General features: G+C 36.2%; 1 protein-coding gene across 4 annotated transcripts in view; it reads left to right on the top strand.

Moving 5' to 3' along the window:
- The window catches only part of CADPS2 (calcium dependent secretion activator 2), a 287,348-nt gene that overhangs the window by 142,470 nt on the left and 128,576 nt on the right, over positions 1-16,302 (top strand). For all 4 annotated transcript variants that reach the window (XM_051795418.1, XM_051795416.1, XM_051795417.1 and 1 more), the window contains exon 8: positions 6,462-6,601. In XM_051795418.1, the coding sequence (XP_051651378.1) occupies positions 6,462-6,601 (140 nt within the window). The remainder of the gene's footprint in view (positions 1-6,461; positions 6,602-16,302) is intronic.

Raw genomic sequence — 16,302 nt, 5'->3', positions numbered from 1 at the left:
TTTGAACTTCCATCAAATACCAAAAGGCTTCTTCTGCCACCAAGGGATCAGTTTTTTAGGAAAAGAGATCTAAGGTGTGAAATGTGGAGCTAGCAAAAGTTTCCCCAGAGCTGTAGAGAAGATATTTCCATTGACCCCATCAGTGCATAGCAGTCTCTCTCACTTATGAACTTATGATGTAGACCCTGATACCAGCACTGCAGGTCCCCCGTTTCGCAAGGAGGCACTACTGATTTCCAGAAGTAACTAGCTCATGGTGGAGCAGAAGGGATGCAGTCTCATGCTTTCAGTAGAGAGGACAGACTGTATTTACAGCTTTTTCCCTATTTGGAAGGCTGAGGGCTGCTCAACCTCTGCTGCAAAAGTCACCAGGTAAGCACCAAGCCACAGAGGGCTGTTGTCTGTACATCTTCCTTCAAGGCATTTAAGATGGGGTTAGCTGACAGGAAGTAATACTTACTGTGTCACTAGTCTGACATTGTCTGTTTTCCTCTAAAAGAACCAATAAATCCAGTCATGAATCCCAAGAGAAGATTTTGCTTGCTGCAGGGTATTGTCCTGGCTCCCTGCTGACCACTTTAAGCATTTTCAAACAAAAACAAATCTTAACCTTTCTTCTCTGTTCTACACAAACTGGAGAACATTTGAACAAACTCAGTTTTCTGCTGAAAACAGAGATATGTGCTGCACGGAAGGGGAAGGGATGTTATTTGGATTTGAGTTCTGAAGAAAATGAGCTTCTGGAGTGGTCTCTGCCTGTGGTTGTCCAGACCTCCACATATAGTGAACCCCTGATTTTAGCTTCCAGAAAGTGAGGCAGACTGCATCTTTGAAGCTAAGTTCGTTCTAATGAGGAAATGTTAAGAGCTTACTTTGTTCAGATATCTTTGAAGTGTGTGGTACAGCTTTTATGTGACTGACACTGATCTGGCCACTTTAATAGTTTTTGTATGTGCATAGAGAAGGCAGAATTGATGTTTGCATTTATATGTGCAACAACTGAGGAAGCGTGAAGAAGCATTCAGTTTGGTGTAAATACTTCTGAAAAAGCAGCCTGGTGGTTTCTGAAACTCAGGAATCTCACACCACGTTTTCTTGTTCAGTACTTTGTGTATGAAGATGTTCAAACCTAGTAATTCAAAGTGACAGCCATTGTGCGTGCTTAGCACACATGTGGATACAATGTGAGAGCAGCAGGTGGTGTTTGATTGCTGATACTTTTTGAATATAAGAATATTTTCAGCCTTGTCGCTCTGACTATTCAATTAAAAGAGAACTATTGTCTCACAGCCCGCTTGTCACAGTCAGCTGCAGCCAGCAATAATTAGCTGTGCAGCTAGGAGTTTTTTTCCTTTAGTGCTGTTACTCTTGGTTTAATTTAAAGGCATTATTAAGTAACTGTACTGGCTAGCTACCTATACTTGCATGTTTTCCGGATTTCTGAATGTGCCACATTCAAAGAGCCTCTGAGCAGAGACAATTTCATCCTGTGACTATGTAAATTTAAAGCTGCCAGCCTGGGGATTGTGACGATTGAAATGACTGAGATTTCTCAGGTTTTTCTGTCATTATTTTTAAGTTTTGAAAATGATAACAGATTGCTTCCATTCCCTCTTTTTCTCTTGCCCCCCATGCAGTCTGCCTGTCAGCACCCTGCTATGTCTCGCTGAGTGTTACTGTTTCCATGCTAACAGAGGGTTTCTCAGTATCTTTGAGAATGCCTCTCATCAGAAGTGCTTGAGATATTTTTCATTCAGGCATGCTCTGTCTTAGATATAAGGGACAGGCTCTTTGGGAAGGACTCAAAGACAATTTTTATCAATTGCTAAGAGCTATTAGGGGAAGTATTCGGCTGGCACCATCAACAGATGTCCATTGTTTGCATAAATTGTGAAGTCTTAGTTCTTCGTCATCAACAGTACTTTAGATAGCTCTCTCACCATGCACCTGTTCAGTTTTTCTGTTTGCTTTTTGTTTCTTTTTAACCATGTGTTACTCAAAGCCTTGTCTCAGCATTTCAGCTGTAATAAAATCACAGCCAAAAAGCAAGAGATTAATCAATAGGTGAGATGATGGAGCTTGCATAGAAAACTCATAAGTTCCCTTGGTGATCAAGCTCTTATTAACCCATTCTTTCAAGGGGATAACTTTTTTAAAAGAGTTACTCTCAAGAGAGACATCTTATTTTCCCCTTTCTACCTCTGATTTTGAGCCTCTTCTTGAGCTTCTTTTTCTGCATCCTCCTGGCAACAGTGCATCATGACTTAATGCTCAAGGAAAATGAGATGCTGTGCTTGGCAGGCTGCTGCTGGGAAATTTGAAGGAATTTCGCTTCTTGCCACACTGGCAGCAGCTTCTGGCTTTCTGACATTAGCCAATCTTGGGGCAAGGAGCTGACAGAATTCAGAACAGCTCCAAACTTTCCAGTTAGGGTAGAGGGTGACTTAAGAGGAGTCAGTAGACATTTCCATCAAAACCAGGTAAGTGTCCCATAAGGGAGGCTGGGGTCAGAGTTACACAAAAAAACATAACACTAAAGGGTCTCTTTAGTGTTTCATATCCCAAACCAGCTCAATAATTTTTGGTCTATACTACTATTTTCAAATCAGTGAAACAGTGCCTATTTGACTAGAAGATTTTCCTATGATACTTGCTCAGAGAATGACCAGCAGCATAAATTTACATGTGCCAAGTGATGAAGGGTACTTATTTCATAGCATAAATTTTGTCTGTTCTCTCTGCTTGCACTGGCAACTTTTTAAATTGCTGCATTTTAAAACATGAAAGAAAAAGCCTTACATAGAATTAATTAGTCCTATTGCGTGATGAAAGCTTCAAGAAATGCAGTTGAGGAAGTGTATGATCTTATGTGTCAGGCACTGGCTGTTTTTCATAGCTTTATATAATCACAAATTGAGTTAGAAGTGTCTGGTAGAGCACAGGAGTTAGAGGGCTTGGTTTCTCTACTTCATTGTGGGGTTTCTTACGTGATCATGAGTGTATTGTTTATTCTGAACAGACTTCACAAAGCTGCTTATGAATAAGGCCATGTGATGTAAGGTTATCTGCTCTGTGAAGGCAAGATTTTCCTGTTTGGTTTGTTCAAGCTTTCAGAGTACTTTGGACAACTCGTCTTTTCTTTCATACCTTTAAAAGAAGATACGATCAGTGGGCCAAAGACAGAGGAGAGTTAATAGTTGCTTGTCTGGGTTGACTGTTTGGCTCAGGTGTACTTCATTTAACTTCTTCTGTTGTGATCCAGCTGGGGACCCAAATATACTACTGAATCACAAAAATGATGGTTAGTTAAGCTGTCAGATTATATTAGCTTCATGTCTTTCAACCTGTCATCTTTCAAGCCCAGGAGAGAAACATTTTCAGTCATTTACAATTAAGAAAGTGTTTTGCACTTTTCACAAATGCATATAAGTGTTGTTCTATAGTATTTAGGATTTTTGTGTTTATTTTACATCCAAATGAGGAAAAGCATAAAGTGAACTTGACACTTTTTCAGTTACAGTGTGGTCTGAGGAAATGTAATAATGGATGTAATTGGAACATGTGGTCAAGTATTTTTAATGATCATGAGATGATTGAATTTACTGAAGTATCTCAACCCACACTGTTCTGATACTATTAATTTGCCTTAAATGAATTGAAGTAATGTAATGCACAGCAGTTACGTTTGCTGGTGATTAATAGTTCATTATACTTTTTAATGTAGATTACCTGTTAGTTTACTTATAGTAAGCACAGTCCTAGACTAGAAACTCATAGTTCTCTGTGCTGCTGCTGAATAACCTACTATGGTGATATCCACAGGTATATGAACAATAAAATAAGATAAAATAAAATAAAATACAATTTCAGAAATACATGATGTAGTAGTAATTTTATGAAATTTTTAGAAGTTTTAGACACAGTGAGAGTATCCTGTAGTTGAGTTTTATATCTGTCGAATAAGACATATGAGCTGATACCATTTCATTTTTTTGAAGTATATTATAAAACAACCAGAAGATTAAAATCCCTTAAGCAATGCTGAAAGGAAATCTGAGACAAAATAGCCTAAAATGTTTCTCTATGGACAATGACAATGACATCACATTGCAGTGTGCCATAGTGGAGAGGGAGCTTTTAATAGAAATTTTAGCAACTTTTTACTGTTCTTAACAAGGAACAATTGCTGAGTGTTTTGGTTTCATTGTGATGGGAGCTTAAATTTTGTGCCACCTGATGTGTGGTACAACGTGGTTGTCACTGCATTTAAGGGCAATACTAGTGTGAAGGTTATCGTGAAGCTGATTAATGCTTGTCAAATGCTTTGTGTGAATGTGTGTACATGTGTTTGCATGTAACAAAAAGTTTGATTACAAAGTTCTGTCAGCTGGAAGGCATGACAAAGTGTAATACAAAAGCAACACAGTGCATACTTAAATGGTCTGACAGATACTTATTCATTGTGAGAGCTTTGAAATTGAAGCTCCATAATATTTCTTTAAAAATTCAGAAAAAATTCCCAGTATCGAAGTTATGAATTAATTATACTCTTGTCTGCTTGTATTTTCATCAGCATTCTAAAAACTCAAGAAGTTGACAGGAGAAAGATGTCACTTGAGACACATGAGCTGTAATAAGCTGTTACAGGACAGAAAATGAGAACTACAGCCTGTAGAAAAGGAAAAGTTCTTAACATCACCTACAGTCCTATGTGAATGTCAAGTGATTAAATGCAAAGAATGAGTAATAATTCTGTTTATATAATCTTGCATTTAAAGAGATAAACAAACTAAAAATAGATTTCTATTTGATACATCAGAATGCAAAGGTTGCTATACTCATAATGCTTTTAAATGTTTTTTAAGGGATGGTTTTTACTCAGAATGAAAATCAGAAAAAAAGGAATAAGTTCTGTTATAAATAGTGTCTTCTGTGTGTTTCAAAAAATAAGAGAAGTAGCCTGCTGGTTTGTTAAAATCAGAATACACTGATTCTTCTGCTATCTCTCTAAAAGGTACTGAATGTACTCAATAGATCTGACAGGTTATTTTTTACACTGGTGTTAAAAAGGTTGCATACTTGATTAGGGGTGATGCCTTATATTTCTCTGCTTGACTGGAGCTCCTGTAATAGTGGGATGCAGGAATATGTTTCTGCGAAATACTGAGATGAGAAGCTGAAGGCCTTCCACTTACATCGTCTTTCAGATGATTAGATCTGAATGACACTATTGTAATATCTTTGGCTTAATAACATCAGTTAGATTTATACTTGCTTGGAGACTTTTGCTCAAATCCTTGATTTAACCTTCATAATAACACAGAGGAGATTATATTGTCTTTTAAATATGTGACACAAGCTCCCAGTACTATGTGTAAGAAATTAACTTGATGGTTAACATAATGATTAATTTTAGTTTTCAAGAAATAAAGGATGTGAAGAACGCTGCTTTTTAGAATGTTGTTACTTTTGAAATACTACTCCATGTTAATGGTAATTCAGAACTCACTGAATGTTATGAAAGTCTCCCAAGTAGTGTGTTTAGAATATTTTAAAGTCTAAATTGATTCAAAAGTAGTGCTTATAATAAGAACAAAAGAAAATTATGTTTCAGCAGCACTGAAGTGCTGAACATGTTACTGTGGGTAAGGATTTGATGAAGCAATAATATTTAATTGTACTGGCTATAAATGGTGGTAAATAAATATTTAACGGCTTGTGACTAACAATGATCTAAAATTAATTGCTAGTAAAATTTTCAAGATATTTGTATAAATGTTTTTAAATTAAATGTTTACAATTCAGTGTATTTTTAAAATTTTTTTATATCTACCACTATAGATTAAACAAAAGATTTGTGTCATATCACATATGAACTGGACATAGTATCTTACATTTATGATATTCCATTTGCCGCAAAGGTGCTTTAGAATTCATCTCCAATTTCTGCAGTTTTTACTAAAATTGACTTTTACTAATGCTATTGATCAAAAAATGTAGATGAAGAGTATATTTTGGTTATCTTCTCTCAAACGCTGTCACTACTGGAGGCCTGATCCGTTGCATAATGCTACAGCAAATTGTTTCAACAGGGTTTTCCAGCAGAGCACTGAATAATGTAAAAGTTTAGGTTCTTATTTAATTGTACGTGATCATTCTGAAATGCCAACTGTTCCTTTTCATTTAAAACTGTTAATTCAGAATGTATTAACAGGAGTAAATTTTCTTAACTCATAATATGGAAACTCCAATTTGTAAGAAAAGGAAGCAGTTGATTTTGGAAATTTGTCTGTTAAAGTAAGATCAAATCAACTGGTTTATCAGATTTATGAAATCGTTTTTAGTCGTCTTTCGTATTGGAGGAAATGCAACAAGAATCTTCACTGCTTGGAAGTTTCCATTAAAGACTAACAGTTGATTTTTTTTAGCAACTCATTGAAGTTTTTCTTTATGACTTGCAGGTAGTATTATATCCAACATCCAATAGTCCAAAGGCACCTGATCTGCATAAAATGATAGTCCCCAAAAACAGTCAGGATAATGATTTGAAAATTAAACTGGCAGTGAGAATGGATAAACCACCTCACATGAAGCACTGTGGGTAAGTGTCCATTTCCCATCTCTCTGTGTTTTATTATTTTTCCTCACTGTGCCTGTGTTTTAACCATATGTATCTAAACCTGTAAAGTTTGTAAAGCATTATCAAAGTCTAAAATAATTCTTAGGTATGGCATTGTGTTATATCCTCATTTTATACATAAAGTTTAAACTAGTCAGGAATAACATCCATTTCGGATGTTCAGTGATATGTAAAGACATATGATGAGCTAAGTCTGAAATGCAGAACTGAAAGTACAGTCTCATTTAGATACTGGTTTTGAATGTTACAATTTATAGCACTTCATTAAAAAAAAAAAAAGATATTTAGGAGAAACATTTTTCCATTAAAATAGGATTAATTATATACCTGAATGTGATGGTACTTGCCACATAGTCTCCCCTTTCCTTTCTCTGTATGGTCTTTCTCTTGAAAGGAATTTACGTACAACTACCAGTTAAAGGATGTTTTTCTGTCTAACACTGAAGCTATGTGGAATCATCATCATCACGGCTAGGCTTCGCAAACAAAGATTTGGGAAGGGCTCTACCCACGTTTGTTGCAGACGTGTTGGTGGCTAAAAAGGCCAACACGAGATAGGCATGACCGGTTGCAAAAGGCACAGCAGAAAGACTCATCTCTGTGGAATAGATTATTCATAAAGATATCTCCTTTAGTCGATTACCACCACTATTCCTCAGCCCCACTGCAAAAACAGGTAGTGTTGCTGACAGTAAGCAAGGGCGTATCTTGTTATAAAACAATCACAAAGAATCAATGTACTGTCCATACTATTTAGATTTCTATTAAGTCTCCTCTTGTTAGTATTCTGCTCATTGAATATAGGCAGTAATTGCCAAAATTTTCTATATATGATCCTTTCTCTAAAAAAACAACCAAACTTATTTCAGTTTTGGTGAATTGTTAATTGATTGGGCTGAAATTTCCCAGGTATCAAGCTCATCCCTCAGTTTGCTTTTGGGAAACTTAGATGCAAATGGTCAGGACTGTAACTATGAGACTTGCTGGATGGAAACCAGTGACTGGTGACCAGGAGCTATAAGGAAACCAGTCATGGAGTCAACAGGGGAACTGGTGCTGTTGTGCTTGGAGACTGGGATGAGAAAACTTCAAAGTAGGGCTGCAAATACATGAATAAGGGAAATTGGCTAATATGGCAGAAGAGAGCAGGAAGACTGGCTTGACTTGAATAAGGTAGAGTGGAGAGGAGCTGGGAGGAAAAGAGAAATGTTTGTCAGTACTAAAGCATGATGCTCTCCTTTGAGTCCCCACCCCCTGCCCCATTCATTTGGACTCACCAAACACCTCTGAAATGCTTTGGTAATGGTGGCACATTGTTGTTTAGATTCAGCCCACTGTCATAGTTTCAGTTTCCTGCTGCTGGTAGGCATTCAGCCAGTTGCAGTATTCAGTGTGATGCAGGGTGGCACTGTGCTGCCTGCCTTCTTCAGCAGATTTGTCAAAAGGCGGCCATGGAGGCAGGGTGATTTGAACAGCATCAGTAATGAATAATAGGCAACAGATGCAACTTGCACATGGCCTGGTTCAGTTGCATACTTCACTCTACACACATCAGGGATGTTGTGCTGCCTTGCACCTATCCCAAGCCATGACTAGAAGTAGTCACCATTTTTGATCGTCTCACTGATAATGTTGGGGTCTTGTTCTCTGCAACCCCAATTAGAGTATAACATGCAACTGGATTTAGCAATAAGGAAGGCTCCAGGGTTTCTTCTCATTATGCTCCTATGTTTCCCCAGAGACTTTCTTGGCTAGCAGCTGTTCTTCTGGGATCTTCAGAGGATCTTCCTAAACCCCACAATTTACTTTTCCATGGTGGATTATGTCAGTAGTCTTCTTGTTTGAGCGTTAAAGAGCCCAATCAAATATTGCTGTCAAAAATTTTGTTCAATCATTATCCCTTTCATCTGCTGCTGCTGGTTACTTCCTCACATTGATTTTGAATCTTAATCTCCTGGCACAGTTATTTACTTCATTTTACATCAGGGTCACTGCTGTCACTATTCTCCAGGCAAATATTGTTGTTCTTCCCACTAAAAATGCTCAAGATAAGTCATCATTTCCCTTTCTTTGTAGCTATTGGCTATAATGATTATTACCTACACACTTGTCTAGAAAAGTTGGGGCACCAAGGAAGGGCTGTGTGGACTTCTCCACTATAAATATATGTGAAATGAGATAAAAGCTTAATAATTCCTTCAATAACCATTGAAGAGGTAGATGAAATTCTTTATGATGGCACTGGAGCTGCAGTGAGAGTAAGGAAGAGGGTGTTTGTTCGGAGGGAAATAAGGACCTGCTAGTAAATTTATTAGAGTGTACAGTCAGGAACCATTAATGTTATGAAGAGCCATTATCCAGGCACTCTGTGCAGCCTTCTCTTGACTTTCTGGGGGAGTGTAAGTATTAAGTGGCCATTTGCTGTTTTTTCAAGAGAGATTCACACCTGCTTCAACACACATATTAAAGCTATTCTGGTTCTGAACTTATATTGTGTTATCAGAGAAATCTGCATTTGTGAAGAGGCTGGAAACATATGATGGATGATGGACAGTATTACGGGAAGGCAAAGAAATATTTTGTGGTTAAAATAGTTGAGAAAGACCTGGAAAAACTGACTTTTATCCTGTTTGTGCTACACAGAAGGACATCCCTGTAAGAGACTGAAATGTTTCCACACATAGTAACTGGTCGTATGTTATTTGTTTCCTGTGTTCAGTTTGATAAACTGGAATCTGATTATAAAACTACTAGGTGAAATCAGTGGAAATACGGATGTAAATATACATTGTGCTGTTAGAGTCCAAATATTGAAAGAATTAGATCTTCATTTTAATATCTGAAGCCTAAAATTTTTAATACTTCAGTTGTCCTGTTATCAAGGGAGAATAGTACCACCTCCCAGGATCATACACAGTTGAAGGTAAATCTTGGAAAGCATCTGGTAGAAAAAGTTTCCACACGCTGGAGAAGCTGCGGGGGTTGAGACATTGTCATTTCACTCAGCCAAAGGCTTATGCTTTGCCAGGCAATGTTATTACAGTTCCCTGGTGAACCTGCACAACATGGAAATGCAAATAACTCAATTCTCTCTGTAAAACATTGTTTGCATAACAAATAACGAAGCCGGACATAGGACAAAATAAGGTGCCAAAGAGCTTGAAGGCCTGTCCTGAATAGAGAAAATGACTGGAGATTTTATTTTATTTTATTTTATTTTATTGTTAGTATGTGGTCAGATATTTACATTTAGTGTCATAGAGTACACAAAAGGAAGGGAAATAAAAGAAAGACAGAATGTGATCATCCTTTCTGCTGGAATTTCATCATGTTAGCAAGTTGAATTTTACAACCTTAATAACAGACTTCTAATGTAATTAGTATGATTAGCCCAGCTAAGTTCTATTTCTTCAGTTTATTTTTCAGAAGCATCTCATACTTCATCTTTGCCCAATCTTTGAACTAGATGACTTCAATTTTCTGTGTCAGTCTGAGTTAACAAACTAATGTGCAAGATTCTTATTTCTCTCATAGAAAAAGAAGGCAATCTGTTGCCATTACATAATGTCTTTCAGATTAGAATCTTAAATTTATTCAAAGTTGAATTAAAATTTTATCCCACAACCAACTTCAGAAAGATGGCTTTATTAGATTAATGCTCTATCTAATTACAGTAAGAGAGTTTTTAGATATGGGAGCTACACTCAAATATTTCAGGTTCTGCAAGGTGGTCCAAGCTAATGGTGGGGTTACAATTTTGCCTCTTCAGAAAAGTTTCTCCTGTTTAAGATAGACTTTACTTACTGACTTGGGGGATATGCTGCAAGACTTCAAAATTTGTCTTGTGTTTATGCTCCAAAAATATGTAATTTTACAATATTAAGTGCTGTCTTGTACTTAATTCACAAATAGTATTCTGGACTGCAGCATATTCAAATCATATTCTCTCTTTGATTTCCACTGTCATAACCAAAAATTATACTTAAAATAAAATTATAAACTAGGGATTTTTCATTATGAATTGTAACCTTTCTAAGAGCAAGAAATAAAAATCTTTAGGACTCAACACTACTGTGAATCTCAATTGCAGTTCATTTATACTTCTTCAGAACAGAAGCAACTTTGCTAACCACATACTTTTACTCTGATGTTTATGTTGACATGTTCATACAGTTAATCTAGTGTTACCCCTACTAATGTGATTTTTAAGAAAGCACTTGATCAAGGAAGCAGTTTATGGTTTTTCTATGCATTCTGTTACACGCTTAAAGAAGAAAAGGAATACTCAGAAGCATCTTACAGTAAACATTATCCTATTATCTATTTTAGATTTTTATTCTCGCATGAAAGGCTCTCAGAGGAGGAATTAATCCTAATTATATATAGCCATCCTCTTCTACTTCAGTCCTGCCAATACAAGGGGAAGCCTACACAGCTAGTCTAAGTAATGACAAGATAAATGTCATTCATTATTGGGGATTTGTAAAACAGTTCTTCCAATTATTGACAACTCATGATATTTCAAATTCCTTTCTCATAATTTTTAATGTATTTTTCATCTCATAGAATATGGTAACCTTTCCCTTTTCTAAAATGCAGACCATATACAAGATATTTTTTTTCATCTTTAGTAATCTTTAGAGGGGTTTTAAGATTTCTATAATTTTTTTCTGTTGCAGTCCTGAATCTAAAGTAAATCATAAAAGGAAATGAGGAAAATTGGAGCTTAAAACTTTCTCTATAAAATGCTAAAAGCCTGATTATTTCTGTTGAGTTAGAATAGCAGTGTTAGGGAGGTGCTGTTTGCTTCAGGAAGGCTCACTTGGCTCTCCTTAACTCATAATTATATTAGGGTTGAAAACCCAAGCAGGACAGGTTAATTGACTCAAGATATGTGAGTTACTGTAAATACCTTTTCTAATGTGTGTGGGATTTTTTGATGTGCCTTTGCACATCTGTGTGCATTTGTAGCATGCATTATTTTTAAAGTAGGTTTTGTGCTTGTTAAGTTGACTGTTAGCATAGCCTAGTGGTTACTAAAGGGTATTATTCTATTGCTTCCAATCTAGAAATAAAAAAGGAATAGTGAGCTTGTTTTAAAAGGATTAGTAATGTTCAATAGTCATACCAAAAAAACAGAAGGAAAATAATTAATAAACCAAAATTAAATTCTTACTAATTGAACAACCTGAACAGGACAATATTACTAGGTGATATTATTTGGGTTTGACTTCCAAAGTAAAACATTTTAACCTAGCTCCTGATTAGAACTTTTTCAAAGATTTGAAGGGCAAAATTCATTCTTATAAATTCTGTTCTACTTTCTGCTATGACATGTTGCATATAGAAATGTTATACCTTTAATTTCTTAATCTTTTGTGTTTGGAATATACATTCTGCAAGCACTTGGGATTTTCTGTTTCTCATCTGTAAAGCAAGTGTTTTAGTGACTTTTTTGAACTTGTAGTCTCTGAAAATTTAAAGAATCTGTGCGAAATCATTTTTCTCTCACAACTTGTTGATGTTTTATTTTTTATTTTGTGGGGGTTTTTATGGTTGTATTTTTGTATTTTCAAAACATAAAGATCACCATTTATTTGCTAACCTTTTCGGTTTTTTTCTCTTTTGCACTTGAAATTGGCTGAAATTTTCTTGGGAGAGCATTTATAAACAATAAATATAGCTAGTGGTTTCTGACTGGGACTGAAGTATCGCATTTCTCCTCCTTCTGCTGCAGTTTTAGAGCTAAAGGAAATCTATGAGACAAATGCCCTGATTAGCAGTCTTCTAAGATGCAGAATTAGAGGATAAGTTGTTTTCCCTTCTCATTTTTGTGACACTTGTCACCCATCAATAGAAGAATTCTTTAGGCAGGAAGATGAGTGTAATCTGGTTTGCAGTTGAGTGAACTGAAGCATAGGAACAAACAGAGATCACCCCAAGTCACAGGCAATTTGGAGACCAAGCTGAGGATAGCGCTGAGATCTGCTGGCTTCTCAGTGGTAGGGCTTTTGTACACCTGTCACCTGGAGTTCATGAGTAAGAAGAGCCACGGAGACACTGAAGTTAGCCAGAACGATGGTGGTGCCAGCTCTTACGTGCTGTTTGTCCATGGTCCCCTGGCAAAGAAGAGCAGGAAGAGAAATAGAAATGGCTTTATAACTTTAAGATTTGTAATCTGACAGCTGATTTGAAGATGACTACATTGAAAAAACTATTTCAATTCTGGGTTACTTCTACAGATAAAGATGTCAGGGATACGATCACACTTCTCTTAGCAAGCACTGCATGCTCCCTGTCACAGATAGGCCTTTGTAATTGTCCTTCTTCTGAGCCAAAACACACAAATATATCAGAATAATTTTGAATAATTTTAAATAATTTGTTTACCAACAGTAAAAAGATGAAATAGAAATATGTTTTTCGCTAAGCTAAAATACCAAGTTTAGTTTTTCTTAGATTAAGTAGATATAAAGTTGCTTCAAAGTGTTAGAAACCTACAATGACACCTAAGATTTGTCCAACATCTTAGAAAATCCTTACTAATCCTTGTTATTATATGATAATATGTATCATAGACTTCTTCAATTAGTACTATTTTCCATGAGATAAAAACAATAACTTTGTATATTACTTTTCAACAGTAACTGAAAATATGTTTCTCCTTAATGTTTTTCTTTTCCAAAAGGGAGAGGGAGCTATCTGAGAGATTCCTGTTCTTCTTTTTCATTTCTTATCAACACAGCATAATTTACTCAACCAAATGTAGAGATACACAAATACTTATCCAACTACAGCATTTCTGCATCTACATAAATATCTTTTTGCATGTACTCTTCTGTATCTCTTTATAATATTTGATTTGTCTGTCCAAGTCTGTGTGCAGCCTGTCTACTTGTAACCATAAAGTCAGCATAGTAGCACCATCTAGCTTTCTGTTTGCTGCTATTGCATTTCTTCTTCTAGTTCAGAAAAGGGTAGCAGAGCACTGACTTCAGCTACTGCCTTGAAGAGCAAAGTTCTTCCGATCCTTTGGTAGAATGCTTATTTTTTGGTTTATGAATGTCAAGACCAGGAAGTATAAGAAAATTCAGATGGAAGAAACTGTTGAGTTTGTTTGAATTTTACAAACTTTACACGTCAGATAGTTTGGAAGCCTTTTCTGATCATTTAGTCATATGGCCTCACTATAGCAGCCTAAAGATATTGGTATTTAGGCTATGTTAGAGTTCTCTGAGTTTTCTCAAAGCACCTACTAGATAGGGAGGAATATCTTTACAAGTTGGTTTATCAGTGCTAGGACCCTGTCTATGGAAAAAGGAAAAGGTACACTGGAGGTGGTAAGGTAAACTTTTCTCTATGTTTATTGCATTCATGAGAAGAAAAATAAATGCCCAATAACCAGACACAAAGCTTTGAAAAGGTGAATTACCAGAGCAAGAGGTGGGCTTCAGTCATGTCATCTTTTTCTTCTGCCTAATTCACAGTTTCTCAAGTCTAAATTCAGGTCAGAGATAAACTGTGCACAGCTACATAAGTGAGTTTTTTGAAACTGTCTCCTTTTATTTTAAATGAAACTCGGGCTGATTTGATGGATAGTAAGACAATTTTGCTACAGCTAACCATGCAGTTAGGAGAAATATTCTCCCTTCTACTGATATTTCTTGAGTTTCATACTATATTGATCTTTATAGATAAAGTAGTGTCTGTTTATATCCTTTTGAAGATTAATAAATTCACCTTTATTCAACTCTCATGAAATTAAATAAATATATGAAATAAATGTCATCTACAATTAATTCCTGTGCGGTTTTTGTGTTTGCACCAGTGGTAGCACACATCTTGTGCTTCATTTGTATTTTTAATACCTGCAGTTCTATTCAAAAAATGTTCTTATCCTAATAACAGTAGGATATCCTAATTTCAGTATATCAGTATCCTTTATAATCTCTATTAAAAGTACTCCTACTTAGTCTCAGATACATTTAGAAGGTAAATCTTTCTACAAATACCTGACAGAGACTGCCCACTGCCAACATCAGGCTTTCCAGTGTTTTGAGGTGACTTGCTATTCATATACAAATGGTAGGTTATTAGACTACCTTTGTGCCTTTGAAACTACCTCTGGGAAAAGATAATCCTTCACCACTCTTCCTTGTGCATGGGAAAGGGATGCCTATCACAAAGGGAAGATTTGTTCTTAATTCACTAACCATATAACAAAAATACTCCTGATTCCTGATTCTCAGTTGTTGCCTCATGAAATCTTGTTACAGCATGTTTAAGTGCAGCAGTGGGATGCAGCAGTCTGCTGCAAGACTGTCCCGTCACAGGAAGTGTGTGTATTCATCTCAACTGAGTCTAAATAAAACCTAGCCACTCCCTCTCACTGTGACTTTATAGTGTGCAGTTTTTCTCATCTGTCCTGTTATTGGCAAATGGGACAATGTTGACTCAGCTGTTGCAGCTGACCTCTGTGTAGTGCCCAAGTTGTCCTAAGAACCTCATTCTCATCTACCCATGCAGATGAACTGTTTTCCAAAGAATACCTTATAATCCATTGGGGATGTCTGTAATGTGGAAGATGAACAAAAGTAGACATATCTAAAGGGAATTCTCTCATAAAGACAGAACAATGCATGGACAGTGTGACCTTGTATTTGCTTGCCATATACCTTTGAGACACTGGGCAAAAGATTTCATTGTCATTTCTGACAGGAAGGCATAAAGAAGTACCAGACTTTCAGCTGAGTTTGTTTGACTTCAAAGACAAAAGAGGTGTGAACTACAGTGCTTCATTTCCCAATCCATATTCAACCTAGACCTAGAATGACAATCTAAGGTTTGATCAAGACAAGCATGGTAGCTGTAGGTGGTTCTACAGTGCTGAAGCAAACTGTAATAATGACAGTGCTTTACCACTTATGGAAGATAAGTTTTATGGCTGATGAAATAGGCTTTGGTTGAATTTTAAACACAGTGGACTGCTGAAGAAAAAAGGATTTGATAAAAAAATGTGAGCAGCACCAGGAGTATACAGCACAGCAAATACCACTTCAGGAAGGTCTGCTCCTTACTTTGTGTAAAGGTGTGCCAAAATGTCATCTAACATGCAGCACCACATATCTATATGGTTAGAGTATATTTTCTCTACTCAGTGAACAATCCTGAAGAAGGATATGTTACAAGCTGCTGTGAAAAGTATCCTGGCTACAAACTTTAGAATACTTCATGAAATGTAGTCGTTGCTGAATATCTTGAACTGGAAAGGACTGGCATTAACTTTACTGCATGAAGTTAACATGATTTCTTTGAAACCATGATAGCTTTTTAATAAAACTTAGGAAGAGGAGAATATCTTTCTTTTCAACAGTAAATCTCAAACAGTTGCTGACTCTGAAATCCAAGACACTGAAGACAAGCCTGTGAGTATCCCTTCCTGCAAGACAGGACTCATGAATCCCAGTACAGAGTAAACTCAAGCATTTCAAGAACTTCAGAATTAAACTACTGAGAAACTCTGAAGTCAGAACATTTGAAAATTAAAACAATGGATTTATATTTCAGCAGAAATATTGGTCAAATTTTGGCCCATAATTAATAAAAAATTTTAAATTTTGATCCAATAGCAATGGTGTACATTTTTTGTTTATTTAGTCAGA

Source organism: Manacus candei, unplaced genomic scaffold, assembly GCF_025592945.1.
Source record: "Manacus candei isolate 608988 ecotype Guabito, Panama unplaced genomic scaffold, ASM2559294v1 h1tg000043l, whole genome shotgun sequence".
NCBI classification, from domain to species: domain Eukaryota; kingdom Metazoa; phylum Chordata; class Aves; order Passeriformes; family Pipridae; genus Manacus; species Manacus candei.
This window is presented reverse-complemented; position numbering and strand designations above follow the sequence as displayed.